The sequence below is a fragment of the Phycodurus eques genome, chromosome 16 (genome assembly GCF_024500275.1).
Source record: "Phycodurus eques isolate BA_2022a chromosome 16, UOR_Pequ_1.1, whole genome shotgun sequence".
Classification (NCBI taxonomy): domain Eukaryota; kingdom Metazoa; phylum Chordata; class Actinopteri; order Syngnathiformes; family Syngnathidae; genus Phycodurus; species Phycodurus eques.
The window spans coordinates 11,120,456-11,142,498 of record NC_084540.1 but is presented as its reverse complement, the minus strand read 5'-3'; the positions used below and the strand labels follow the sequence as shown (position 1 = coordinate 11,142,498).

Genomic DNA, 22,043 nt, shown 5'->3' with positions numbered 1-22,043 from the left:
CAAAGCGCGTGGAGTAGCAAGCAAGCCACATGAAGAAGTGTCATATCTGTGCCCATATAGGCTGTGTCGGACATCGAATGGAAACGCCACATTCGGACTTTTACTGCAGGTAATTTCCTAAACATGTAATATTGTTCTGAGAAGCGACTGGCTGTACTTATTTAAGGAGACACTTTACACGAACAGATATGGTGGAGGCATGACTTTCAACAGTCACGTAGTGTTAACGCTAGCTGGCGATGTTAGCCGGTATGCTAGGAATAACGTTATGAATGGAGATGACTGTAATATACTTTATGCATACTCTTATTTATAACAATGGCCACTTAAACTAATTGCCCGACTCCTTTAAAACGCTGTCACGTCTCATATGTAACGTATTGTTCAGCCTCTTATCAACGATCCTAAAACTACGAGCTAATTTGCATTCACAAGATATTTGAGTTAGTATTACTGTGAATACAGTACGTGCAAGTATAACTGCTCAATTTGAAATGCACCTGAAGTCACAAAGAGCATATTGGAGCGTTAAAATAAAAACGGATGTATTGTCACATTATTTCATGTTGATTCCACGAGTTTCCCACCCGAGTTATAAGATGGAGGCTACAGTTTATTGCGTCCCAACAAAGTAGATTGGAGTTGTTTTGAGGGCGATGTCATTTATTACTCGGCTGGCTTGCAGACGAGAGAGAACAGCAATTTAAAGGTCGTGTCTAATGCTGAAGGGAGGCGATTTCTTGTCCCTTTCCAACCTAAAACTACCCATGGCCGTTCATCACAGTCTGTTTTTTTGTCGTTGTCGTGATACGTCGTTGCTTCATCATGAGAACATCCGCATCTCAAATAAAAGCACCGGCGTTCATTCAACTTTAAGCTAAAATGCGCCAGGAGAACTTTGGAACATCGCTTTGCCGATGTAGGAGTAGCACGCGAGGTGGTTGATGTTGATGCTCTCGCACAACGTTTTGATTTCGAGACGAAATTCCAAGTGTGCCAACAGTACAATTGGAAATGAGATTGCGATGGACAAGATCAAACATCGCCGGGATGTATATGGAAGAAATATGGATGAGTAGACGGCACGTCTTCAGGCAGACGGTGACGTAGCGACGTGCCAAGGGCTGTAAGGTTTATTAAAGTATTACCGTGGCGAATGAGGTCAAGTTAGCGCGCCGGTGATGAATATTGCTGCGAATGCGACTTTGTCGCGGTGGCTGTAAAAGTTTCGACGAGTTGTAGTGTGGAAGCATTGAGTAATATGACTGATTGGAGAAGCAGTCGAACTGCGCAGAGTTGTCGCCTCAGTCGGAGCTGGACGACGGCAGAGCAGCAGAGAGCGACGAGACCGTGCTGGCTTCGATTATGCCCAATTCGATCACTTATTGCCAGACGAACCGGGCGGACCCATGGTGAAGAGAAAGAAGACGTCGGCCACTTCCGAAGAGCACGACATTTGGTATAATTGCGCTGGAAAGAAACACTTTAGATCGAGGTCGAACGCACCGACGGGTTCTCGTTGTCGTTTCTGCACGGCGCTAAACTGAAAAGCGCTCGCATTTGAATTTAGTTGATATTCGGCAATAAAAATGGCAAATTTCAACACTCGGACGGCTAGTAAACACTCGCGCCAGTTCCCGCAACGCGTGGGTGGTTAGGGAAAATTTATTTGGATGCTTTAAATGAATATATTTGGTGTTGTTTTGTCGGGAATGGAGAGGGGATTTGAAACAAACAGCGGCGGCCATGTTGAGAGACAGCAAACGTCGCGTTTAGAAGTTCCTCTTGCTCTCCGCCTTGCTCCTCACGTATCTTTTGGGACTGTGTGTGTTGCGGCAGCATGACACCGGGCTCCAGGGAGGGAATCGGTGTCGATGGGACGACGAATCCGTCCAGAAAAGCCGACGGTTGCGACGAGGAGGAGAGCGGAGAGCAGGCGACCGAGGAGCGCAGTACAAAGGGAGACGAGCGAGTGGAAATTCTTAATCCGGCACCCACTACTCCCAGCCCCGGTTCGGGTTCTAGCCAGCAGACCCAGCCCTCGGCGGAGCCCACCGGCACCCCGTGTCCCGACCAACATCATTTTCTCCGATCCAGCGTTCGACCTCCAAGCAAAAGGATCCGGAAGGATTCCATCGGCTCGACCATCAACGGCCATGGCGGGGCCAAATCGAAAGGTAACATCAAACACGAGTGTGCCTCAAGTGTTTCATCTCGTAATCCCGGCCACAAGTCACTCATCTAAAACTCGCATTGTCACCCCACTAGTTTTGAGTCTACAAGTTAAAAGGGGGGCCCTTTCCGCTGTGCGGGGAAATGCAGGCGTCTCATGAAAGATTTGACATCATTTCCACCAAAGCAAAAGGGGTCTCAAGGATGCTAACAGAAAGATAAAGGCAGTTTCATCATCCTCATGCTGTTGTCAAAATTTGGTAGTGAATGCAAAGTGGTTTTGGGGGAAAACAAAATGTGACTATGCTGCATTTTCCTATCACACATTGTTGATTATAAAGATAATTAACAGCCATATTTCTGTTGTGTATTGTCATGCAAAAAACACATACACTGCAACATTTCTGATCATCTCAAGTAAATGGGATCCGATGCAAAAAAAAAAAAAAAAAGGTGTATTAGTAATGAAAATAATACTCAGTATTGCGGTGGTAATGTAGAAATATTTTCAGTGTTGTTGTTGTCGGCAAATGCTGTAGAGCCGCATCAATCTGAGAGTTGAGTGTAATCACTTGACTGTCATGTCACTAAATGAGGTAGAACCAGCTCGCAATATGATTTGATGAATAACAACAACAATAAATGAGCTGTTTAAAGCCTCTGACAGAATTAATCAAAGCCAAGCATTAGTATTTGTGTAAAGATAACTTTCATGCCTGTCATGTGTTTGATTTGTGCACGTGGTCATAATTATGCGGCCAGACATTATGGTTGTAAGTTTTCTCAATAAAAGTGCATTTGTATGGCCATAGGAAGCATTTAAAGCATGGATGGTATTTTGTCCTATTTCTTGAGTTGCTGGCAAAAAGAAAATATTTTTTAGGGACTGCCCAAGTGTCAATGAATTGACAAAGGTATGTTCATTGATGCTATATTGGTGCTCATCTATTTCGAGAGCGACGCGTCTAGTTTAGCGTCTCTGAGGTTCACACATAGTGACCAACTCCCTCTTTTTCTGTTTGTGCTTTATTCTTGGCCAAATTTGGCCTTTGAAGCCCACCCGGAGTTGGTTTTGGACCTGTGTGCTGTAGACTTGGCCAAAGGGACCGGTTTGCTTTTCTTGCTTTTCTGCCAGAGCTAAACCCCAGTTAGAACATTTCGACCGATTATGTGCTTCAATTACCTCACACAAATACACCCTTTTCTAGTTATGCTAGAAGTTTGGTTCAACCTTGACTGTTTTATGGATGTCTGTGCGTTATAGGGGCAGAGAACGGTACCTCTTCCCAGGGTGCAGTGGGACAGTCTGGGCCCGTGGCCGGGTCTACGGGAGGAGTTTCCAAGACCACCAAGGGCCAAGGACCTGCTGAGAAGGAGGAGCAAGCTGGTAACCAAAAGCGGGCCCGTCGGCAGTGGGAATCTTGGAGCGCAGAGGATAAAAACAGCTTTTTTGAAGGGCTCTATGAGGTAGGATGTGGAAGTGTCATTTTCCATTAAATGGGCCTTCTCATGTATTTATATAATCCCCCTCTCCAGCATGGCAAGGATTTCGAGGCCATCCAGAACAACATTGCCATGAAGTACAAGAAGAGAGGCAAGCCAGCAAACATGGTGAAAAACAAGGAACAGGTCCGCCACTTCTACTACCGCACGTGGCACAAGATCTCCAAGCACATTGACTTTGCCAATGGTACGGTGACAGTTTAACACTAAACTGGAGCATGTTATTTATTTATTTTATTTATTTTTGTTTATTGTCTTTTTTCCCTAAATGACTTCGGACCATGTCTGCACAACATTGAATATGATTTTATGCATTTTGGAATTTTGGCAAATTGTTTTGGGCCACTGAAAACCGACTTTTTAAAAAACTGCCGTCAGGGTGAATATTTTTCCAAATGCAGTTTAGCTAATATTTTTCCGTACTCGTGTAATTGGCTAAAATGGGTGGGATTATAGCACCACCTGCTGCTTTGGCACGTGCTACTGTTTTGGGGGAGACATCTTATTCTTATTATTATTTTACAAATACATTTGTACATGGGGAGATGCAGTTACTGTATTTTTGTGTAAATACAGTCTTCACAATGACATGACAGAGTTGCTAGTTGAAAAAAAAAAAAATCATCACTTTTCCACTTGTATTTGGAAAGTGTAATGCACGATGAGTACTCCAGATGCTCATGACTCCTTTGCCCTGCTTCCATCAATATTACTGTCCCGATACCTTTATCTTGCGTACAAATGCTTTGTCCATCACACGCAGCATCTGTGTGGTGATTTGTCCTTTCTCTCCTCCTCAGTGTACACCAGAGTGCTAAAAAAATCCTCTCAGGAACTGTACGGTCTCATCTGCTATGCTGAACTCCGCAAAAAAGTTGGAGGGCGTAAGTTCTGCACAAGTTTCCTGAACCACGGTTTGCGCATGTGGATGTGGGATCATGAGGGATCCAATTAAGTGTGGCATGCAAACAACCTGCTCCGCACACACACACACACACACACACACACACACACACACACACACGTTTGATCTTTTGTGAAAGCAGCTCCTCAGGAACGCTGTTGTAATCAATTCTTTGGCTTTGCATTTTGTCTCATATAGTTATGGATGACAAGAATGTGGCAAAGCTGAATGAACTCATCCAACAAGGGTAAGTTGCATCATTATGTTAAATAGCACAAACAAATGATATTAATGCTCTTTAAATACAAATACACAAACAGTTAAATTTGCACTGTATACGTTTCCAAAATAGTCTGGGTTTAACAGGATGCGGGACAAAAGACTGAACACCAGTGAGGGGGGAAATTGTTTATAACAGTACTGTACTTAATATCTCAACAGCAAGATCTCTTTCTTCAATTTTATTAGATATTTTTTATCTTATTATTGGAACTTGATTGTTTTGTTCAACAATGTCTATGGAACCTATACAGTATAACAAACAACTGGCCCATATGTTTTCAAAGGAATTCCAGTAAGTCCTATTTGTTCAAATGTGATCATTGTTGAAAGGGTTTGCTGTTTCAGTCATGTAAAGATATTCCAGGTAGTTGTTGACTGAGCCAATTGACTCAGGCTCACACTGTTCACTGTTTGATCAGGGCCACCACTGTGCGCTCCAAAGGGCGGAACTTGCGAATTAAAGCACCCATGTGCCGTGCACTGAAGAAACTTTGTGACCCAGATGGTGAGAGTACACATAAACACACACAGATGCACTGGAGAAAATGCTTAGTAAACAAACAGTGATGCTAAAACTGCAAAGCGTGTCAATCATGAGGTACATGATTTTGTTGGGGTGGGTTTTTAACAATAGCATTGAGGGGGCTGGTGGTGTTCCCATGGTAACACCACATGGGGAAGAGGCTGTGCAGTCGGGAGACGGTGCAGGAGATTGGATGGCTGATCTGTCAGCTGATCAGTAGCACTCACGATTGTAGAAGAAAACGTGCCACAACCTCTCATGTCCTTGAATCACCGAGTTAGTGTTTAGTGAATGATGCTCTTTATGTTTTGATCTGTTCGCTGTACTCGTGTTTAATTTTGAGAATGCTCCTCCATAAAATGTGAAAGCCCCAAAACAACTCTTCATTGCTGTCATTCTATGTGGCGCCACTGACTTTTTGTCCTCTGCTTCATTGTGCTCTTTATGTCCCTGCAGGAGTAAGTGACGAGGAGGACCAGAAGCCGGTGCGTTTACCCCTGAAGGTGGCGGTGGAGCTTCAGCCACGCAGCAACTATTCCTGGGCCCGTGTTCAGAGTCTAGCGCACAACCCTCGCCTCAGGTCAGTAACCCAAGTTAACTAAGCCACGTCCACTTATACAGTGCAGCAGTGCAGATAACACAATGTATTCCAGGCGATTTTTTTACCTTTGCTTTGTTTGGATTTCATTTACATTTTCTATATAAGAAATAATAGAAAACATTTCCATCCAGCAAAAACGATAACATTTTAGTGCAGTTAATTGTCATATAAGTGCAAAAATATATGTTTTGTTTTTTTGAAATGTATTATTTAGTTATTTTATTTGTTTTCCCTGTCCTGCGTGGCACGCGGCAGTGATATGTGGACAAATGCACATGCTAGAAACACGTACAGCCGTGCACCCCGAAACGCAATATGAATGTGACCGCGTGCGCATCTGCAGTCCACTTGTAGTCTGCGGACACGCAATGTGGAAAGTATGAATTGGCCTAAACACAGCACAATAATTGGACTATTTTATCCAAAGAGCAACCCTGAAGAAAATAATTTCCAGAAAAGGCACCATAACATATTCAAGAAAAGGGGAATCATATGTATAGATTGGTAGTGGAATAAAGGTAGTTTTAACTGTCCTGCTCGAATATAAAGTTACAAAAGACAAACATGTCTAACACAAAGAATTAGGAAGCATAGTATGACAACAACAAAAGGGTCAAGCAATAGATCGACATGCAGAGTGCTGCTAAACTCCAGTTTTCATGTGGACAAAAGTACAAAAAGCAAAAAAAAGATACAAAAAAACAAAGAAGCCATGTGTGACTGGATATGACGTCTAATACAATTTCATGAAATTACTGAATGGAAATCTAAAATTTAAGATGACCTGATGAAAATCTTTCCAAAAACTGTTTATATTCAGGAGCAATTAGTGGATATAAAAAGAATTTTGAAAAAAATAACGTTCTTTATTTGCACCAGGATGGTGGTGGAGCTTCACAGGAAAGTTTCCAGCCTCATTGAGTACCTGAAACAGAAGTGGGCCTATCACGACCAGAGAATTGTATCTTTCAATACTTCTGATGGGTTATTAACATGTCTGGACTTTTTGCACAAATGTATTCATGTGAAGCAGCAATGTTGTTGTGCGCAGGATATTTTCTTAACTCTGCTCTTTTAGATAAAAAGTCTGATGGAAAGGGAAGCATTAGAGGGGACTCAGTCCCCTTCGCCAAACAAATCCCCACCTGAGGAGCTCTTTCTTTTCCCGGCAGAGAGCAGCTCCCTGACTACACTACCCGGCGTGGCTCGTGTGGTTCACTCCAAAGCCTCATGCACTGTACACTGGCAAGAAAGCGGCAAGGCCCGGCCCAACGCCAAAGAGCTACCCGCTGCCCAGATCCTGGGTATTCATACAGCTCCACCCTCACGGACAAGCACCAAATCTGGACGAGGAAACACAGCTCCAACAGCTTCAGTGACCCCACAGAGTGACACTTGTCAAACAGAGCCCTCCAGCCTTGAGACTTCACCCAATGGTTCTGGCAAGCTAGAGGAGAGGAGGCCTTCTTCTCTATCTGCACTTCCCCAGCAAGCTGTGATTCCCGCAGAGGAAGCAACTGAGGGAGGACTTGTTGAGGGGAGCAAAACCTGCACTACTGGTGTGGATTCCAATGGAAGCCTAGCAGGGACCAAAACGATAGATGCATTGTGTAGTAGTGCAGAGAGCGCACTGGAGCAGTGCAAGGAGGAGCAGAGCGTGAGCTCCTCCTCCCCAGACGGCATCCAGACTGCGCCAGCCAAGCTTTCCATGGCTGGCTCAGAAGAAGGAATGCCGCAGAGCTCGGCCCCCGCAGCCAAAGAGCGAACTGTCGAACAGATCAGAGGGGAAGGCTGGAACGTCCGTGACGCAGAGAACGTCACGCTGGCTGAGTTGTATTTGATGTTTGGGAAGCCCGGTAAGCTGCAGCTCGAGTACGAGTGGCAGTCCATCTCACATCCTCACGAAAAAGGGCAAGCACCATCGCAGCCGAGAACACACGGGAAGCAACGAGTACTACGCTGTCTGCTAAGACTGGTCACCACAGAGGTCAACCCCAAACCTTTGGTAGGAATTAGTTGGTTCTTTATGCACTGGTGTTGATATTCATTTTGACATCACAGTGTAAGCTTACAGCTTTAACCTGAAAACCAAAAGCATACTTTCTTATTCTGCCTTTGCAATTTGCACATTTTACATGTACACTCATGACTCAGTAACATAACATTTGCACTTTCTCATGACATCCATCCTTCCATCCATTTTAAAATTTGTTTAATTATCCTCATTAGAGTCACAGGTGAGCTGCAGCCTATCCCAGCTGATTTTGGGCGAGGCGGCCCATACCCTGGACTGGGCTTCAGCCAGTTGCAAAGCACATATAGACAAACAACTCACAATCACACCAATTTAATACACACAAAAAAAAAATCATTTATTACGGTGCCATTGATTAAAATGGCTGCTCACGACGACTACCTACTAGCCGCTTTGCCTGTTCGACTCTCGCGACGACCGACCGATCGTTGCTTGCGTCGGCTGGCCGGCTCATTTTCAAAGGTCTTAGAGCCGTTAGTGATGTAATAAAATAAATAAAAAGATGAGCAGTTTAAAAGGCGAAAATGAATCTCTACACTTACCTTTTTATGCCGACTTAGTTCCGGTTCCTACCAAAGCATTACATTAATCCATTTTTAACAAAACAGGCTTACTCAAATGTATCTAACCTAACTACTTTAATTCGTTATTTTCTAAAAGATATCCAGACATCAATCGGGGGGAACAGCCTGACGGCAGAGTGAGGGAAAAGGTGGAGATTTAAAATCTTTCTCAGACAGTGGAGTGTTCAAGAGTGTTAGCAAATTTGGTTTTCATTCCACACAGTTCAATTGAGAGAAAACAAAATAGACAAAAAAATATATATGATGCAGTCTTACACCACTGCGACCTATTTTATTTGATTACACTCCACTGTATATTTTTGTTGCCCATCACACAGATCACGTTGCTGTCTCCTTCACAGTGTGTTTGATGCTTCTTGCCGTGTATTCTCCTCCAGGCTCCAGAGCTTTGTTCCACAGCTACGTCACCCCTCAAGACTCCTCAGGAGGAACAAAACCAGGCGCTCACGCCTCCAGGAAAAGGTCCTATTGCAGGGGTCCGTAGCCCAAGTTGTGGCCGGCAGCAGGCCTCTGTCCGAGGGGCCAAGTTACACCTGACAAACGTAGGAGGCTCAGGTATCAGCAGATCAGTATTCTCAGTCGGCTGTTTTTGGAATTGTTCCTTATTCATTGTTTCCCAACCGTTTTTGAGCCAAAGCACCCATTATACATAAAAAAAAAAAAAAAAGTCAAGTCTCAGTGAATGATTCTGACGACTGCCATAGATTGTGTACAACTGGAATACCACGAGACAACATGAAATGAAGTCATCTTCATATTTACCTTCCTCCTCAGGTGCACGCATCCTTCCCCGCTCTTTGCTGGGCTCGTCAGGAGCAGCAGCCAGCGACTCTGAAGGCAATGTCTTTGCAGTACCCACCACACTCCCACCAAATAGTTCCCGCCACAGCCGAATGTTCTCCCCCAACAAGGAGGCTGAGCTGGCCCTGAGGCAGCAGCTCGACTCCATCAGTGTAAGACGCGTGCACGTTGCACCTCCAAATTCCAAGCATGCATTCTTATGCCGTCATATTGATTATGAATCTCTTGAACTCATAGATGCAGTCAGATCTTTTCCTCTCACGACAAAGAAAACCTCGAAACAAACTCCGGAAACCGCTCGTAGTTCAGGTGAGTTTCTTTGTGTCCCCGATGATGACCTAACATGTCAGACATCCAGCTAAGCTGCTTGTTTCTTGTCTATAGCGAACTCTTTTACCGCGAACTACGGGGGACACTTCGCAGCACGTCTGCTCCGTCTCCATCCTCTCCAACTCCTCTGCCACAGGTATTAACTTCAGGAGGCTGCGGTTGATTAGTAACAGCAGAGGGTGGAAATGATAGTCTCAATTTTGATCTATTTAACAGAAACAGACTGGGTCACAGTTGTCCAATTACTATTCATATCTCTCATTTGCTGTTTCTTGCCTCAGGAACTGGATCTTTCCGGCCAATTCAAACCCGGCTTGCTCCTGCCTCCCTCCCTCCACCGTCCAAGGCTTCCTCGTCGGCTGCCTCTGACTCTGCGGTAGCCAGTCAACTCTCCAGTATGTATTGCTGTGTTTTGTTTTTACTACGTGAAAGTACATACATGTTGAGTCCCGTTTGTCAGGTTGGCATAAATATGATGTACTGGTCCAACAAAACCTTTTTTCTGCGAGGAAACACTTATTTTCATATTATCTGTAAAGTCAAAAGTGGATTCTGGGGAAACAAATAGCCAATCTTGTTTTCAATTATCGTATTGACATTTGCTTTTTCTATAAGGGGAAAAAATTGGCTAAAATTGGAAATCAGATCTTTGTGGAAAAATATAGGCCATATTGCCCAGTCCCAACAAATTAATAAATTCTACTCAAGTCAGTGTGTTTTATCCAAATAGCTGTTTTCTCCTGCAAGTTTCTGACTAATTATCTCTTTTTTTGTTGTTGTTTTTTTTAGGTGCACTTGACCTTGCAGCTAAGACTGCAGGCATCATTCCTGGAAGTCCTTGTCGGGAGTCAGATCCTCCAGGACTGGTCACCCCCGCACCAGTTGTTGATGCTGAACCAGACCCTCAGCTCCTCCAGCACAATGTCTCAGAGGTCAGGAAAATGCAAATACATACACACATGCTCAGTCTTGGGTAATTTCGATAAGATAAAAGCCAGCTACAACGCAATTTAGTGACATCAAATACAAGAAGAAGAAGAATCACCTTTTATTGTCATGAACATTCATGCATGCACACAAAATTTGTTCTATGCATTTAACCCATCACAGTGAACACATACACATGTTAGTGGAACACACTGGAGCAGGGGGCAGCTGAAGCGCCCGGGGAGAAAGAGAAATTAAAACTGCTGCCTATTTGTTAAGATAATCATGCTCAATTTTGATGGATGCTGTTGGGAGAAATATTAATTGCCATGATGAAAGATTTTCCTAATATTTAGCCGCTCTCGTAACTAAATGGTAACCAAAATAATGACACTGCTTAGTACGATGCAGTGCAGCTCTACCCAAAACACATTGGCGGGCCAAGCATTTTGTTCCTGGGCCTTCAGTTGGCACTTACCTGACTTAATCCACCTCTTAATACCACCACTATCATGTCGCAATTTTAGCAAAAACAATAAAACAGCACACAACGGTGTCACGGGCATCATCTGCTAAAGTTGGCTGTCACAAGTTTTGCTCTGTCCAACCAATCAGAGGACAGTAAAATGTTGACATCATCAAGGGCCGGCACTCCGGCCCTGTGAGGACAAATTTGTAATTTGATTGGTTAACAAAACGGTCCCACTGCAAATAGTTTGTTATATCAGCCAGCAAATACTGTTTACGATGGCCCTCGGCAGATTAGATTGACATGGCTGAAATCTAATCTGATTGGACAAAAAAAAAATCTAAAATCCATATACACATACTGGAACTCCTGGAGTGTAACTAAGAGAAATGCTACGGAATGAAGAGAGTGTGCAGTTTGAAATAAATGTAATTCAATGGAGCAGATGAGAATTTAGGTTGTTGATCAGTGCGAAAACAAAAGATGATGTTCCTTCCACAGAATGGCCTGCCTCCGCCATCTCCCGGAGTGACAGGGGGTGGAGACTCACTCCTCTCTCCACCCAGCGTTGCCTCACTCCTGGACATCTCTCTGCCGGGCCCCCCCGAGGAGGCCATGACACCCGGAGAGAATCAAACACACATCAGCGACTCCATCATCGAGCTCGCCATCAATTCTGCCCACTACGGTGCGTGAACATGGAGAAAGACAAGTAATGTTGAATGAAGATCAGAGCAGTAATGGAAGTTATGGAAATAATTTGAATGCTGTCGTGATGCAGGCGAGGAGGCGGCGCTCTCTCCGGCCAAACTAAGTAGCAACGACGGCTCCAAACTGCTGGCCTCATCTCCCTCCATCAGCCCGTCCCGGGGCTGGATTCCTTCACCCAGCCACGACCCACAGTGGTATCCCAGCGACTCTTCCGACTCCACACTGGGATGCCTCCTCTGTGAGTTTGTCTGTCTTCTAAAGCAGTGTTTCTCAACTGGTGTGTCGTGGACCTTATATGGGTGGTTAAAAAAAACTAATTACATGGGTCCTCAGTTTACAACGGTACCAAATTAGGCATACAATGAACTAGTTTGTGCAGTAGTATAAGAATACATCATCACGTGGTATAAGAAGGAAGTTAGTGCTGTATGTACTGCTTTTCATTGGATTGTTTTATATTTAGGCGGCACGGTGGACGACTGGTTAGAGCGTCAGCCTCACAGTTCTGACGACCCGGGTTCAATCCCCGGCCCCGCCTGTGTGGAGTTTGCATGTTCTCCCCGTGCCTGCGTGGGTTTTCTCCGGGCACTCCGGTTTCCTCCCACATCCCAAAAACATGCATTAATTGGAGACTCTAAATTGCCCGTAGGTGTGACTGTGAGTGCGAATGGTTGTTTGTTTGTATGTGCCCTGCGATTGGCTGGCAACCATTTCAAGGTGTACCCCGCCTCCTGCCGGATAACAGCTGGGATAGGCTCCAGCACGCCCGCGACCCTAGTGAGGAGAAGCGGCTCAGAAAATGGATGGATGGATGTTTTATATTTATGTCCCAGAAAAAAAAAAAGTCTAAGCAACATAGACTGCTTCCTCTTAATATTAATATTGTAATATCGTGCCCTGATGTCATGTCATTCCAGCCAGCATGGTGTCTTCTGATAAGGGCAGGCGGAGCACCCTCACCCCCTCCAGTGGCACAGCTTTGCTGGGTCCCAGCCTCCTTGACTGCAACTCCCATGATTCCTTTCAGTCACGAGGGCTTCCTGATGTGGCCGAGGTATGTTTGGCACTTTGTTGTTTTGTTTTTTTCAGTTCTACACAACAAGTCACTCGTAAAACATCCATTATTTCACTCCACATTTACGCCGTCAGCCCCATATAATTAACATTAACTGTACAGCCAATTTATTGTTTACATTGTAGAATAAAAATAAGTCAACCACAGTTAAAAACGAAACAGGTTTTCACGTAGTGCTAGGACGAATGACTGAGGATTACATCTTGGCGGTCACCTCACCGAACATTCTTGACTGTCTAGAGTACATAGAAGTACTGTTTTGTGTACTCACCCTTAAATTTGTTGATGTGACATGGTGACAGAGCTGCACAAGGAAATTCCTCCTGCTTGTGCTTTCTTTTGCCTGTGTACGCTCTGTTCGTTCTTTTATAATTGTCGACAAACTTTCCATTTCTATGGTCATCATTAAAATTTCCCTCTTTGCCATCACGTGCGGCACAAAAAAGAAGAAAAGACAAAGAAAAGCACACTTTGTCACATTAATCTTTTAGAATAGGGGTGTCAAACTCATTTTTGCCGTAGGCCACATCGTAGATATGTTTTTTCTCGGGGGGCCGTTATGACTGAGAACACATAAGAAATGTATGATCGCCTCATATAATTACAAAACAATTTATGGATAGGTTTTGAAACCATAAGCCAGTAATAAGTTGCTGGCTCAACTATTATTTAGTTTGTTTTTTTCTGAAAGGTGGACTGTTGACAATAAAATTGCTTGTAATATCTCAATGTTATTAAAAGTGAGGACAATTTTCAATTTTGGTATTTTATTGAGAAATACGAAGTCGACGCACATGATTTGCTTTCAGGGGCCACATAAAACGATGTGGTGGGCCAGATCTTGCCCCCAGGCCTTGAGTTTGACAGGTGTGTTTAAGATACTGACTGCATGGTGGTACCTTGACCTACAAGAGCCCTGACTTAGTTTGTGGAGTTAGAAGTTGCTCGTTTTTTTTTTTTTTTTTGCCTTGTCTTGCGAGCCAAAATTTGAATTGCAAGCAGGTTTCAGATATACGGAAGCGTATTGCATTCACATGGATTGAAAAAAAAAATGAAAAAAAAAAAAATTTCTGACAATGTTTTCCACCTGTTTTTCGGACTATTTTTTCAGTTTTTCTGAGAAAAAAAAAATTGTTTCCACCTTTTTCTCTGTTTTCTGACTTTTTTTCCCACCTGTTTTTATGACTATTTTTTTCTGTTTTTCTGACAAATTCTTTTGAGAGCGATAAGTTTCCTCAAAAATTCACAAATAGGCGACTTGACAAATGTCAAACCCTGCATATGCAGGGATTTAATATAATGTCTTTTCAAATCATTTAAATGGGGAAAGGTTATTTTGATATACGAGTAAATTGGGTTCCGAGTTTGGTGGGGGAACTAATTAAACTCAGAAGTCAAGGTACCACTGTACTAAAGGCCTTCCACAGTGTCTTTTTGCCTATTGAATTCCAGCTCACTCCATATGTATCCTTCCCCTATTCATTGTTGCTTTTCAGGCTTTATTGTGTATAAAATATTCTGTATTGCATCTGCAGATGGACTCTCAGCTTGCCTGCATGATGAACGAGAGCAGCGTGGACTACATCGCGCGCTTTAACGACCTGGCTCAGGAGCTCGCTGTGGCCGAACCCTCGATTTCGCCACCCTGAGGGGGAGGCAGAGCGGCTCCGCAGACCCAACGCCATCTGGACAAAACAAATGAGCGCATGCTACCCGCCACCTAGGAGCAAAGACGCCTGTGGAAACAGATCAGTACCTAAAGCCATCCCTGCCCTGTTTGTTAAAGTGCAATAATGTGAGAGGCGCATCGTTCAAACACGCGTTGGCTTCACTAAACTTTTTGCAATGAGATAAAAAAAAAAAACTCCCTTTAAAGACTTCCGTTTACAATTCACAACCTCATGTACAGGAAAATACTCTGCCATATCTGAATGAAAATCTTTCACTGATCCTTTGTCTTTTCCTGCTATTTTTGTTTGTCTTCTACATGTAAACTTTGCCCCTAAAAATGTGCAAATCCACCAAAAATGTGCCGTTTCACTACTCAGAATAAGTTAGGGATATTCGTCTTTTGGGTGAAATTACAAGATAAACACTAAAATGCACTAACATTTACAGATTACCGTAATTTGACCTTTTCTAAACTTTTGATTGCAAATGCCTAACTGTTATGCTTCAATACCTTTTGCACAATTTACTGTTCCCTAAAAAGGAGCTGATTGTCAGTGTCATCAGCAGGTTGCAACAGAAATGCAGAGAAATTGGAAGAGTCACAGAAAGGCATAGAAGTGGACATCCTTGGAAATGTTCATGGACCAAACACCCGTTTGGAGTTTTGCCAATTACCTCCTTATTAGAGAGAACAGCTCGAGTTGAACTTGTGCATTTAAAAGTTTCAAGAAGGTCAAAAGTTCACCTGTAATTGGTTGGACCTCAATTTAGGTTCATCCTCATATTTCACCCGAAATTGCAATATTGCTAACTTTTTGTGAGTAGTGTGTATATCCCGGAAAACAAAGGTGGTTGATAAAGAGCTCATCACTCGAATCTCAGTCATGCGCTTGTTTTAGTTGCCTTGTATTTCATATTCATTTCATCTCCATTAATTCCGTTTTATCGAGGTAGTGAACATTTGAAACATGCGTTCAGTATTTTTGAAGGCTGTATGCAAAATGGCAGCTTTGGTTGGCAGAAGGTTTGAAGATCGCTTCAGTGACTTCATTTCAATTTGGTGCTGAAATGATATATGAATTGAGTGTAAATATCCGTCTGTGTCTGTGATGAGATAATACGTCAGGCTGCATCGACTAGTTGAAAGAAAACAGTTGTACATTCTATAGCTCCACGTTTGAAACCTTTTAATTTAACCAAGGACGCGCATATTCATTTTACTCAGAGATGTATTTTCCTTTTTTAAATTGAACAGTAACACTTAATTAAAACTCTACGAAAGTGACTATTCAACTTATTTACCTTTCATTACTTAACGTTAGACTGGTTGTGTTGAATTCCGTTGAAATGTTGACTTGATACTGTATGTGAACGCTTGTGCCAAAGTCACTACAAATCGCTAAACGCAGCTTCAAATGGTGATCTTATGAGACCAACCGACGCTTTCCTTTTTTGGTGTTCAGTCATTTCAAAGTCCACTATCATTGCATCAAGTGGTTTATCGAACCAGATCCCAGCATGAATTTGTCGTTTGAGTTGACTGGGTTTTAAATATTCCCCTTGCGGGGGAATGTGGGGAAATAGGATTGTGAGAACTCACCACGCTGTTTCAAATTCAAATTTGAGATTGTTTTAGAAAAGGAACTAACAGGTTTTAAACTAAAAATTTTTTTTTTTTTTTTTTTTTTGAAGGACTTATTTGTACAAATGGTGATTCCAGTATTCACTGTGCTTTTGTAACATAATGTAAATTATTTGGAATATTTATTGTTAACATTTCTAAAAAGTGGTTCTCTTTAACTTAAAACTATCTAAAAATGGAACAACTTGTTTGAAATTTCCATTGGTTAAAGGTGTTTTTATTGTGTATAAAGTTCACTATATATAAAAAAAAAAAAAAAAACCTGTTTTTTTTTTTTTTTTTTTACCAAAGCAATGTGAATGTTCATGAACAGTGAGATGTTTTGAATATTACAACTGGGATATGTGGATATTACATAGTTTCTCATCCGCTCAGGCTCAAGTACAAAAGTGACGACTTTTTTTTTTTTTTTTTTTTTAATCTGCTGAAATAGACCCTAAGGTTTTTAAGTGCACAATTTGGAGCAGGGATGACTCATTTTTGTTGCAGGCCACATTTTGGTTATGGTTTCCCTCAGAGGGCCGTTTCTAACGGAAACCATGTGAATGTAAATTGACTCATCATACACAACATATTGACGGATAACTAGTTTTGAAATCAGACATCAAAGAAAATAGTTTGTTCAACTATTGTTGTTTATTTTGAAAAGGGAACTGACAAAAAAATGCTTGGAATAATGTTATTAAAAGGGAAGACAATTTGAAACTTTGGTACAGACTTTGGCATGAAGTAGACACATGGGTTGTTTAGGACTTGGGACTACCACCATATTTGTGACCTTGAACAAAGAATGCAACTGCAACTAATTACTGAAAATGGAGCTGCAAACTTTCCCCCCAAAAAAGTGTCTCATCTTTTTTAGGTGCCTAAAACGTAGAGCTCAGAAATAAGGTCACATACAAAAAAAAAACCATGTTTAGGATTATTTTCAGCAGAAGCTTTTTAAACACTAATGTTGAAAATGTGACAAGATAAATATTTACTTCCCAAAATTATACAAACAACCAACATTATTTATTCACAAGTTTTCTGGTTTATTTCACAGACAATCAACATCCCGTGTCCATATTTGTCCTTGTGGCCTCAAGTATTTTTCTGTTTGTGTTCCTTACGAGCGCGAGACGACGTGATTTTAAAGAAGAGGGCAGGCCACAGTGTGCGGAGATAAATGGCCGCCATGGGCAAAGGTCCAGCCAAAACAACGTCTTTGCTCTTGTGACGCACAGCTTTCAGAACTGCGTGAGCCACATCCCTGGGATCCCGACCCGTCGCTGTGGTCGTGTCCACAACTGAAAGTAGCGACAAGAAACAAAACATGCATCAAAACATCACACTACGAAAATTTAGCTCCTGTCCATCGTGCACTTGATTGGTTCCTGTCTTGTCATTTGAAATTAACTTTGGTTCCATTACTGCATTGCTGATGCAACACTGGCAACTTTTATTCCCAGTTAAGTCAAAGATGTTCATGTAGTTTTAAGTGAAAGTGAATGTTGACTGGATCTTTTTTTGACACACAACACAAGAACGTAGAAAAAGACTTTATGCTTTGTTAAGAGGTACAATTGATTTAAAAAATTACAATTTTAGATCATATATGTATAAATATTTACAAGTTTTATGTTCACATTTATTCAAACCGTTTATCAAGACACAGCTAAAGTTGTGTGTGCATCTATATGGGATCAGAATGTTCTAAGTCGGGGGTCACCAACATGGTGCTCAAGACAGATACCAATTTTTTAAAAATACTTTTAACTCTGTTTGGCCAGCATATGAATAATTTTGCATTACATTAGATGCTAAAAACACTACAGTCAATTGTACTGCAATAACAGAGAAAACACGATTGTGCTGAATTACCTGCAATTTCTTTTACTAATTTATGCAGCATATTTTCACGTATGAGTAAGTTTCCATATACTTTCAACAAAAAAAGATCAGGTCATTATGCAGAATCAAACAAACATAAATATAATAAAAAAGATGCATTCAGTGGTTAAATTGGGTAAAAGGTGAAAGCTATGTTTCGATTAATAATGACTCTCATTCCTCAGTAACATAAGAATACACACAATAGCTTCTCCTAGTTTGGTAACTCAATTTAGGTATGTGCTTTGTTGACATTGACATAAAGCAAAAACAATATAAAGTATAAACAAAGTAAAACCAATATAACAATACAGTAAATGGAGGTGTGTGGCCTTTGTTGAAATAATAAACATACAAAATTAATATCGCTTACAGTGTCCAACGAACAGGTGACATTATTATTGGATTGGATCTTTTAATAAGTCAAGAAGAGTCAATATATTCAATTTTTACAGTTCATTCCATCCAATGCACTGCAATGCAAAAATACATTTACAAGTGTTAACTTGCCAGTTTCTCAGGTTGTGTCGCTTACTCTAGATTTGATTGCTTGTGTGTAGAAATGCGAGGTGGAGTGTGTCCCAATATAAGATGACATTATGTTTGCCATGTAATGTACCTTCGGGGACCCTTTTTGCCATTCTCTTGTACGATATTTCTAGAGTACAATAAAATCTTTGTTCAGCCTTACCGCCATATTTGGAGCCGTCGCCCATGACAGCATTGACGGACAGATTTGTCCTGATATATCCTGGACTAATGACAGTCACTGGAATTCCGTAACGCTCTACCTCAGCCCGTAAACAATCAAAGTAGGCCTGGGTGGCGTGTTTGGACGCTGCATCTGACCGCACAGGGTACAAAGCAGGATCGTGTTTCATTGCATTCAACGTGAGACAAACATTTATAAAATAAAGAAAACTTACAGGCCGATCTGTAAGGAATAGCTATCTTGCCCTGAACGCTGCTGATGACAACAATGTGGCCGCTGCGCTGTCGAACCATGGATGGCAGGAGAGCTGACGAGAAGAAAATGAAGAATTAGAAAAAAGAAAAAAATAATGTTTGTCTCCTTCCACCAAAGGTTAAGGATTTGGGGCTTTTGGGTGAAATTCAGGATGAACTTCATTTGTTTAACTTTTGTAAATGTTTAAATGCACGTCCAACTGTTCAATGTTTCAGTACTTTTAGCACAACTTGCTGTTCTCTAACAAGGACCTGAACGTCAAAATCCACAACAGGTGTTTGGCGAATGAATAAATTGACCAATAGCAAACGTGCCAACCACTATCCCACCGAGGTAACGTCACTCTCCTCACTGACCTTGCGTAAGAGCGATTGGCCCGAAGTAATTTGTTTCCATGACATCCCTCTGAACCGATATGTGAGTATCCAGTATGTTGCCACGGTAACTGATCCCGGCATTATTAATGAGGACATCCACTCGTCCGTAACACTTCAAGATGTCCTCGGCCGCTCTGTCTATCGAATGTGTGTCGGCCAGGTCGAAGGTAACAGTCCTGGGAACGTACCTCTGCTGGTGAACACGGAACCATTATTCCTCACAAACATTTGAGACAAAAAAAAACCAAAAAAAAATCAGTTCTTAATGCGGGAGAATCTGACAAGTGATGATAAAGCAAACTTTTAAACAGGCACAGTTATTTGGAAATAAAACAACACTGAGTAAATACCAAAATGATCAGTACTGAAGAACTGTACTGCAGCATGGTGTTTGAATATTTGTCTACTTATTCATTGCACGCAAACTCGTTCATCGCTTGCCATTTGTAACCTCATGATGTCATAGGAACGGCAAATATTTGTATGAAAACCACTTCTCGGCCATGAATATAAAACAAATGAAAAGCACTAAGTAATGTGGATGTGGTAAAAAAAAAAAAAAAAGCCTGTCTCCTTGTGAATTCTTATGCCAAGTTAGTCACCTACCTACAGTAACGTAGTCAGAAAGTCATAATTGCAGTAAACATTAGTTAATATATAGTAATTAAAAAGAGTAAGTACGTCAGTAAGTGAGAGTGTTTTCTTGTGCCATTTTGTTGACGTATTCCTATTCCGCGCCGTTTGTAACTTCGAAATGTCGCAGGTCGGGGCCGTCGTCAACCGAGGACCTGAACTGAACTACTGATGCAGTTCAGTTCTAAACCACCGCAAAAGTGCAGCCCCACTAATGAACATACTGTAACTGAATAACGCTCTGGCAGTGTCAACACAAAAGCTAAATACAGTTGTACCTTGATTTACTGCAGTACATAACATACAGTAACTACAGTTAATCAAACCAATTTATTTCTATTTCTGTTTTGTTGTCGTCGTGTTTTTATACAGAGTAATGCTATTTTTCTTTATTCAAAACAAGTCCAGTGAATACCTGCGGCTTTCCGCCCCTTGCGCTTGCATTCAGCTCCTTCACCACCTGCTGCAGTCGACTTGCATCTCGAGCACATAACACCAATCGAGCCCCTGCGCTGTGGAACACGTGTGCACATTCTACACTGGCAAAATCACAAAAGAACAAAATCTACATCGATCAGAGTATCAACGTGTCATCAGCCGAAGCCGAGAAGATATGAGCAGGATGCTGACCTTTGCCCAATCCAGAGGTGGCGCCCGTGATGACCACCACTGCATCCTGTAGAGCAGCTCCAGCTCGAAGTCGGCCCAGTATGCGATAGAGAACTAAAAACCCCACGCTTGCGAGAAGCAGTGCCAGCAGCGTTCCTCCACCAGTGACACGCTCCATCACCTAAACTAGAGATAGACCCGATACATCTTTTTCAGGGCTGATATTGATACCAATTATTAGTAGTCGAGGAGGCCGAAAAAACAATATTTGGAAAAGTAAAATGTTGGCATCAAAATGTTGAATAATACAAACTCATTGTTTATTAAGCAGATTTTCAGATTTCTAACATGTTAAAGAATTAATCTTTCACTTATATTTTCTTTCAATTCAAACCAAAACTGCTATTTTACTTGGTTGGTCAAAAAATTATTATTTATTCACTACAAATAATTAAGATTTGTTCGTCTATCTAGGCCAGCGACGTATAGTTACAGAAAGAACAATTCAATTCTCTTCCACAAGGTGGCAGAACGAAGGTACAAGTAAACTGTGTATCCACTTGTTGCCGTAGCTTTGTGTCCAACTTGGCTGAGATTTCGAACAAAGTTAATTTGTGGGAAGACTGACCTCCAATTCCACCGAAGAACATAGTTCAATGTAGCACCGTTTGGTCATCACAAATCCTGTAATTCGTGGCTAATGCTAACGTTAGCCAGCTCCGCCAGTGCAACAAATATTTTAATAACAATACAGTACCCACCTTGATTTGCACAGTGGCTCACTTGAGTCTCGACTCGTATCTAGTTTTCACATACACAACACTGACTGACGTCGATCTCGCAAGACGCCAAAGGACCACGCCATTTACTTCCGGGTTGTATCTCGCAATTGTTCATGGGAGTTGACGTTTTACTCTGCCTGTCACCAGCAGCATAAAAACGATTCACGTGTTGTACAAAACGCGTTACTATGTTTATTTTGTGTGAATGTGTGTTGTTTATTTTTTTTTACATAAACGTAAGATTAAAAACACGTTAGATGCTCTGGTTTGATATTGTTGTGCCCTCTGAAAGATGTGTTAAAATAACTAATGACACATTTATGCAGTATTCCTCTATTCCAAAATGTTGCATTAGTTCCAACTACAACTGCTACTTACAGTTGATAGAGGTTAGGAAAAGAGAACAAAGAAGAGTCGCGGCCCGGGTATAACCTGCCGGCCGTACAAACCTCTATTGCCCAGTTCCTTTATTCTGGTCGAGGTAGAACTTCAATGATTAGGCCGAATTAAAAGTGTAACAATTTATTCGAAAATACAAAGTCAAACAATAAGGTTGGTGCAGATTCAACACTG

The 22,043-nt window shown here is 41.9% G+C and overlaps 2 protein-coding genes across 5 annotated transcripts; one reads left to right on the top strand and one right to left on the bottom strand.

Annotated features, from left to right (window-relative positions):
* Positions 1-20: 20 nt before the first annotated feature.
* Positions 21-14,812, top strand: cramp1 (cramped chromatin regulator homolog 1). Of its 2 annotated transcripts, none has more exons than XM_061701305.1 (20): positions 21-109; positions 1,840-2,177; positions 3,437-3,639; positions 3,709-3,862; positions 4,476-4,559; positions 4,778-4,826; positions 5,281-5,366; positions 5,841-5,964; positions 6,865-6,946; positions 7,064-7,990; positions 8,982-9,159; positions 9,379-9,557; positions 9,643-9,714; positions 9,790-9,871; positions 10,017-10,130; positions 10,525-10,667; positions 11,633-11,819; positions 11,913-12,080; positions 12,760-12,896; positions 14,453-14,812. In XM_061701305.1, the coding sequence occupies exons 1-20, from the start codon at positions 30-32 to the stop codon at positions 14,564-14,566; spliced, it is 3,501 nt and encodes a 1,166-aa protein (XP_061557289.1). In that variant the 5' UTR covers positions 21-29; the 3' UTR covers positions 14,567-14,812. The 2 variants fall into 2 exon arrangements, with proteins under 2 accessions (XP_061557289.1, XP_061557290.1); XM_061701306.1 differs by lacking the exon at positions 21-109 and adding an exon at positions 1,279-1,459.
* Positions 14,813-16,852: 2,040 nt separating this feature from the next.
* Positions 16,853-21,743, bottom strand: dhrs7b (dehydrogenase/reductase (SDR family) member 7B). Of its 3 annotated transcripts, none has more exons than XM_061701456.1 (7): positions 21,450-21,743; positions 20,710-20,869; positions 20,495-20,613; positions 19,426-19,639; positions 19,029-19,121; positions 18,794-18,946; positions 16,853-17,519 (listed from the first exon to the last, which is right to left on the bottom strand). In XM_061701456.1, exons 2-7 carry the CDS (start codon positions 20,864-20,866, stop codon positions 17,314-17,316), a joined length of 942 nt encoding a protein of 313 aa, XP_061557440.1. In that variant the 5' UTR covers positions 20,867-20,869; positions 21,450-21,743; the 3' UTR covers positions 16,853-17,313. The 3 variants fall into 3 exon arrangements, with proteins under 3 accessions (XP_061557440.1, XP_061557441.1, XP_061557439.1); XM_061701457.1 differs by having other exon boundaries at positions 16,854-17,519; positions 19,426-19,636; positions 20,710-20,874; positions 21,450-21,739; XM_061701455.1 differs by having other exon boundaries at positions 16,855-17,519; positions 20,710-20,874; positions 21,450-21,739.
* Positions 21,744-22,043: the final 300 nt, after the last annotated feature.

Bases quoted from the DNA above. Each gene is read 5' to 3' on its own strand.
- cramp1 (XM_061701305.1), top strand. From the start codon at position 30: ATGAAGAAGTGTCATATCTGTGCCCATATAGGCTGTGTCGGACATCGA. The intron at 9,715-9,789 runs GTGAGTTTCTTT...TCTTGTCTATAG, and splicing joins GGAAACCGCTCGTAGTTCAG to CGAACTCTTTTACCGCGAAC. The intron at 9,872-10,016 runs GTATTAACTTCA...TTCTTGCCTCAG, and splicing joins CTCCAACTCCTCTGCCACAG to GAACTGGATCTTTCCGGCCA.
- dhrs7b (XM_061701456.1), bottom strand. From the start codon at position 20,866: ATGGAGCGTGTCACTGGTGGAGGAACGCTGCTGGCACTGCTTCTCGCA. The intron at 20,614-20,709 runs GTCAGCATCCTG...TTGCCAGTGTAG, and splicing joins CACCTCTGGATTGGGCAAAG to AATGTGCACACGTGTTCCAC. The intron at 19,640-20,494 runs GTATTCACTGGA...CGTGTTCACCAG, and splicing joins CAAGGGGCGGAAAGCCGCAG to CAGAGGTACGTTCCCAGGAC.